Consider the following 6,688-nt stretch of genomic DNA (forward strand, 5'->3'; position numbering starts at 1 on the left):
CATATGGGGAGAATCCGGTGTGTGGCGGTGATGCTGGTGGCTTCCAGCATGTCCTCCGAGTTGCGGGATTCCCTCAGAGAGAAGAAGGCATCACTTCTGGTCACATGATAGAGGGGGTTGGTGCGCGTTAGGAGCATGCATGCTCCCTCATCAGGCCAAAGAGGAGTCATGGAAACCAATCATTTATACTTCTAGCAAGGGGAGGGGTGGCGAAACTCCTCATCGTTTGCTACCCCAACTTGAGGAACAAGGTACCAGAGTTCTAAATTTTTTTGAGCAGTGTATTATATTCTACCAAAGAAGAATGAATTTAGCAACCTGTGTTGAAGATCTTTGCTGTTTTTTCTTATTTCATCGTTTTTGTTTTTCTCTGTTCATCCATTAGGTGTTCTATACAATCAGTTCCTTTCACAGGTGGACTTTGAGCTGCTAAGAAATTATGCTCAAGATCTTGGTGTACTTGTATTTGAAAACCCTGGCCAGCGAGTTATGGTGGTCACACCAGCTGGACACTCAGATGTTAAACGATTCTGGAAGAGACAGAAACACAGTTAATGGGACCTGTATTAAAACTTTTTGGATCAGAGGATATGCTGGTTTATAATGAAATCACAATGAGTTTTGTTACTGCCATGACACCATGGATGGGGTTTTATACTGCACTAGAAACTTTTGCATTGTGTACAGTTCAGTTGGATAAGTTTTGAAAGAAGGATCATTGATTCCTGTTTCCAGTTTCTGCACTATGACTTTCAAAAATGCAAAAAAAAAAACTTTTTATTAAAAACAAGAACAATGATATTTTAGTTCACGAATTCTTCAGTTGCCCTGAATAAAAAAAACACAACAAAACACTCATCCAAGACTTTAACAGCCAGTAGCTATGGGAGCTGGAATTTTCAATCCTTATGTTTACAAATAATGGCTTACTAATGGAAAAAAACTCTTTGGAATAATTAAAATGGATTCAGTTGCTTTATCTCTAATTGCTGCTACCATACATAAAGTGGTCAGGACAAAATGTTTGTGTCTTTTTGTTTTTTTTGTTTTTTTTATTGATATATATTAATAATGTGGGACCAGAAACCCACAGTACTCACAAATTAACCCCTTTGTGCCTAAAGATAAAAATAAATGTTAATGCCTAAACACAATTTTGCAACTTTGACATGTTAGTAAACTGTACATATCATCACAACTACTTTGTGCATCCAGGTGGATTATACTTAGTTTTTTTTCAGGACAAATTGGGCTTTCATCTTGGTGGTGAATGGATATCTCCTGATCATTTTTTCTTTTATTATTATCAAAATAAATCTTTTTTTTATTATTATTATTATTGCTATTATCCAAGGAAATCTTTTTTTATTTTTTTTAAATCTTACCTAAAATACACTGATCCTACTTTAAAAATTTTAAAAAAGAAGACCCTGAACCAAACACTTACCCTGGCACTGACCTAGATTAAACCTTGATCTAGATATTTTTTTCTTTTTTAAATATATACTTTTTTTTTCCTCTCTCTCTGCAAAGAGAGAGATACAATTAATCTCTCTCCTCCATTCAACGAGAGAACACAGGGGTGTGCTTCACAGTGACAGATCAGTGTGATAGCCAATCCGGTGACCTGGAATTGGGCGTGCGACCCCGGGCTCTGTGCTGGGAGCACACCATGCGGCACACTGCCAGCACAAAGACAAGTATGCAAATATGTGGCCCCATGGAAAAAATCCCAGTCCAGTGGGGCTGCATATTTGTGTACATTCCGCACCAAGGGCTTATGTATTCTGGATATCTAATGTTTCTTTTGTTTACTATGTGTTAAAAAAGGAAGAAAACAGGCTGACCGTTATCAATGATACTGCAAATTGAGCCCTGCATATGATCATCACTTCCCCTAGATATAGATAATCAGCACATCCTGTACATGTAAGCACTTACTACCCATGGAAAGATCTCCTTTGAAATACTCTCATGCAAGCAGAGCCTGATAGTTCAATTGTTAAATGCGAAGGAGGGCATATTAAAAGCACTGCTAGTACACCACTATTATGAGTGGCAGGGGGGTCGCCACTCTGCCACGTCCCATTATAGGATAGGCATACATTTCTCCACATGTTCTCGGAAAGATAACTGCCTATATATGGCATTTGTACTGAATCTATTAAGCCTGGGGCGCCCAATGAATGCAAATGATGTGACCAATGTTAGCGCCACCTACAGTCAAGCTGTATATAGATGGGGGAACAGGCATTTCACTCTTTTAGGCTCCATGTACACTGCAGCTGATAAACTCACGTTTAGGAGCTTTTCTGCAGCTCCTGAACTTTCCCTAATGTTTTCCTAAATGTCCATGTACACTGTCATTTACAGGCAGTTGAGTTTAAAGTCATTTTTTGAACGCAACAAACTTGTGTTCAGGAGTAGATTTTATCAGCGTTTTAAACGCTTGTAAATGCGGCTAACTGCATTTATAAGCATTTGCGTTTGGAAATTTTTTTAACTCTTCCGTTTCTAGATGCTGTCCAGAGCCTTTTTTCATCATGAAAAATGCATGCAAAGCGTTTTCCCGGTACTCAAATGGAGCTGGTACACCATACTTTGAGGTTTCACATGAAAGAAAATATGTTAGACACTGCTGCAATAATATCTGCACAGAAATGAACTGGAACACATAAAAACACCTAAAATAAAAAAAAAAGACACCTAATCTCAACAAATACTGCTCTCTCTATTTCTCTCAAAATGTCTGAAATAGTTAATTTTTTTTACTGTTTTTCAGTGCATTCTGGGCATTTTGGGTCTCCTGAGGTTATCTTTAAAAAACGCTTCTAAACGCAAACGCGCATAAACGCGGTATGCAAACCTTGCTAAACAGATGTTTTTTAACCTACGTTTTCCAGCAGTTTCCATCATTCAGAAGTGTTTTCCAAATGTCCCGTGTACATGGAGCCTTAATCGGTATTGTGATGGAGGGTAGGCAGGACAGAACACACAAAGCAGATGGCAAACACACAAAGCTTTATTAAAGCAAATGACAGTCACTCAATTGGGGTCTGCAGGGAGTGTGGCAGTACCCGGTATGGGGCATAGTAGCAAGGAGAGGGCTCAAAATAATTGTAGTCCGGCCCTAGGGGCAAAGTTAGAGTATCTACAACACTTTGTAATCCAAACAGGGAAACGGGGATGGAGTACAGGAACAGTTCAGGGGGATAACACAGGGGAGCATACACTCACGGATCCGGCAGGGATGCCTGAGTTCAATAGCAGACGGCAGCCACGGGGCAACCCTTCTCAGCCCACAGCAGAGGGTCCTGGAGGCAGGGACCAGGTTTGACTCTCCAGCAGCAGTATGCCAGCACTCCTGGGTGCAAAGCAGGGGCATTATAGCAGCAAGTACTTGCCCTGAGTATGCGTGGCGTAGTCAGTGGGTAATAATCCTCCCAAGCCTGGGCAATTGCAGAGCAGCAGCTGGCGTTATTTCTCCCCCCTAATCTGGGGTACCTTCAGAGTGGCAGCTGGCGTAGTTCTCCCGAAAATCCCTGGGTAATTGCAGAGTGGCAGCTGGCGTATTTCTCCCCAAAATCCTGGGTACTAGCAGAGTGGCAGCTGGTGTGATTTCTCCCCCCTAAATCCCTGGGGTAATTGCAGAGTGGCCACGAGAGTCTCACCGCAGCAGAGACCTCTCAGTGGCTTGGCAGCAGAACAACGAACGGGGAGCCCGGCATCGGCCTCTTAAGCCGATTGAGGACGCTCCCTGGTCGTCCTGGCAACCGTGGGTGGCGTGCCTCGTCGCCTGGCTACGAGGCACGCCCCCCTTGAAATGGGCCGCGCTCTCGAGAGCGTGGCCTTTGTCGGGCGGCATCTGCAAGCGCGGGAGCTCTTGTGCCCGCGCTGCGGATGCCGGGGCCGTGCGGTGTCAGGCTGACTGCCGCGGTCCAGAACATCCCCACGGGAGGTTCGCACCTCTCCGCGGAGAGGTGTGAACTTCGCTGTGGGGAAACCATCTTCTTCCCTCCGGCCTAGCCGGACGGGGAGAAGATAGTGACAGGAGTCACACCTCTTGTCCTGCATGGCTCGGCTTCAAAGAGCCACGGCAGGATGAGAGGTGGAGGGCGGTGATTAAGGAGGGGGCCAAGTGGGGGGGGGGGGGAAGCGGAGACACAGAATGGAATGTGATTTAGGAATACTGCACTAAACATAAACCATGACAGGTACTCACTATTTGTAATCCTTATGCTACTAGCATTTGTAAATAGGAAGGGACAGTTGTGCTCAAAAGTTTGCATACCCTGGCAGAAATTGTGAAATTTTGACATTGATATTGAAAATATGACTGATCATGCCAAAAAACTGCCTTTTATTTAAGGATAGTGGTCATATGAAGCCATTTGGCTTTTTAAATTATAATTACAGAAATCACCCAAATGGCCCTGATCAAAAGTTTACATACCCTGGAATGTTTGTCCTTGGTACAGACACACAAGGTGACACACACAAGTCAAAATGGCAAATAAAGGTTAATTTCCCACATCTGTGGCTTTTCAAATTGTAATTGGTGCCCCTGTATAAATAGCCAATGAGTTTGTGTTAGCTCTCATGTGGGTGCACTGAGCAGGCTAGATACTGAGCCATGGGGATCAGAAGAGAAATGTCAAAACCTGCATAACAAGGTAATTTTATAACAATGGAAAAGGATATGAAAAGATATCCAAAGCCTTGGAAATACCAGTCAGTGCTGAACAAAAATGAGCTGCTTGGTCGGGTTGCCAGAAAGGAGCCTTTACTGCTCCAGTGCCACAAAAAAGTCTGGTTACTATATGCCTGACAATACCTTGACAAACCTCACTGGGCTTTTTGTGGTATTGGAGCTGCCTCATATAAGAAGTAGCCTTATACTGCACAGTGCCTTAACCACAAACCTACAGGACACTTATACCCCCTTCCTGCCCAGACCAATTTCCAGCTTTCAGCGCTGTCACACTTTGAATGACATTTGCTTGGTCATGCAACACTGTACCCATATGAACTTTTTATCATTTTTTTTGTGTCAGAGCTTTATTTTGGTGGTATTTAATCAACTCTGGGTTTTTTATTTTTTCTTAACCTCCTCGGCGGTACGATTCTTTACGATTTTTTGTGCTGAAAGCGGTACCATTTTTTTGTATGGAAATATGTAGTTTTTTATTGTAGGCTGTAATTTTTAGGAATAACTCACTGAAATCTGTACGAACAAGAGTCTAGTAAACATTCCGGATATGATAAAACTTGAAACACGAAATCATAAATTATAATTTAATAAATAATCATAAAAAATAATAATATAATAATATTAAATTTAATTCAATAATATAATCAAACCAAAAACACTGAAATTTGAAATACAGAGGCAAATTTGCATATCACTGAGCAAAGTCGCAAAATCGTTTTGAGTGTCTGATGACGAATTTCCCCACGAATCATCACTCAATTCTGCAAGTGGTTCTGATTTACTATCGCTGTTCTAAAACCGCTTTTGACGTAAAGGGACGCTTTTTGGACGCCATGGACTTTTCTAAGTTTCCAGGCAGAAAGAACAGTCAAAATGCAGGCAGGGCACAGGACAAAGCAGTAGGGACAAAATATATGTGAAATGCATTGAAACAGCAATGACAGCAAAAATGACATTTTTTAAAAATGTCAAATTTCCCACCGGTTCCGGCGCCCGTACGGTCCGACGTCACAGGGACCGGAACATGGAAGCCGGATGCCGGCATCGGCCGGAGGAGATGGCCGGGGACGCTGCAGGGGACACATCACGGGAGCGAAGGACAAGGTAAGTGCTGCAGGGACCCCCTGAGCAACGCCGCATGGTAAGCCCGAGTGTAGCTCGGGGTTACCGCTCTTGGTATTGAAATTTTACCCCGAGCTACACTCGGGAAAACTGCTAAGGAGGTTAAACATACCAAAAACTACTGAAAATTTTGAAAAAAAAAACATTTTTTTCTTAGTTTTTGTTATAAAATTTTGTAAATAAGTGTTTTCTCTCCTTCACTGATGTGCACTAATGAGGCTGCACTGATAGGCTGCACTGATGGACACTGATAGGTGGCACTGATGAGCATTGACAGGCATCACTGATGGGCACTGAAAGGCAGCACTGATACATGGCACTGACTGGCACTGATAGGTGGCACTGATTGGCATTGATAGGTGGCACTGACTGGCACTGATGGGTGACACTGAAAGGCAGCTCAGATGGGCACTGATATGTGGCATTGATGTGCACTGGTAGGCACTGATATGTGGCATTGATGTGGCACAGATGGGGACTGGCACTTGGCACTGATGAGCACTGACACAAGGCACTGATGGACACTGACAGGTGGCACTGCCGGGGCTACACTGATCAGTAGGGCACACTGATCATCAGTGCTCTGATGACCGGCCAGGAAAGTTGCCCCAGAAAAGTAATAGAAGGGAAATCTTCCAATGGTGACCTGGGGGTCTCCAAGGAATTCCCTTAATTTGCAGGGATTTCCGCTCACTGAACTGAAGGCAAATCTCCGCATTGAGGCACAGATGGCGAAAAAAAAATCTGGAGTTATGACCCACCCTTACTCTATCCAAAATAGAAAAAAAGTTTTGCCTATAGTTCTGCTTTAAGCTGCCCGTTTACTGATCAAATTTCAGCCAGTTTCTGAAGAAG

The 6,688-nt window shown here is 43.2% G+C and overlaps 1 protein-coding gene across 1 annotated transcript in view; it reads left to right on the plus strand.

Moving 5' to 3' along the window:
* GTF2H4 (general transcription factor IIH subunit 4) overlaps positions 1-1,336 on the plus strand; it is a 36,117-nt gene extending 34,781 nt beyond the window's left edge. Inside the window, exon 14 of the mRNA XM_089652029.1 lies at positions 386-1,336. Within this exon, the coding sequence (XP_089508155.1) occupies positions 386-555 (170 nt within the window). The 3' untranslated portion in view covers positions 556-1,336. The remainder of the gene's footprint in view (positions 1-385) is intronic.
* The last annotated feature ends 5,352 nt before the right edge of the window (positions 1,337-6,688 follow it).

The sequence above is a fragment of the Staurois parvus genome, unplaced genomic scaffold, assembly GCF_062004578.1.
Source record: "Staurois parvus isolate SC_StPar_1 unplaced genomic scaffold, SC_StPar_1.0 ptg000669l, whole genome shotgun sequence".
Taxonomy (NCBI): domain Eukaryota; kingdom Metazoa; phylum Chordata; class Amphibia; order Anura; family Ranidae; genus Staurois; species Staurois parvus.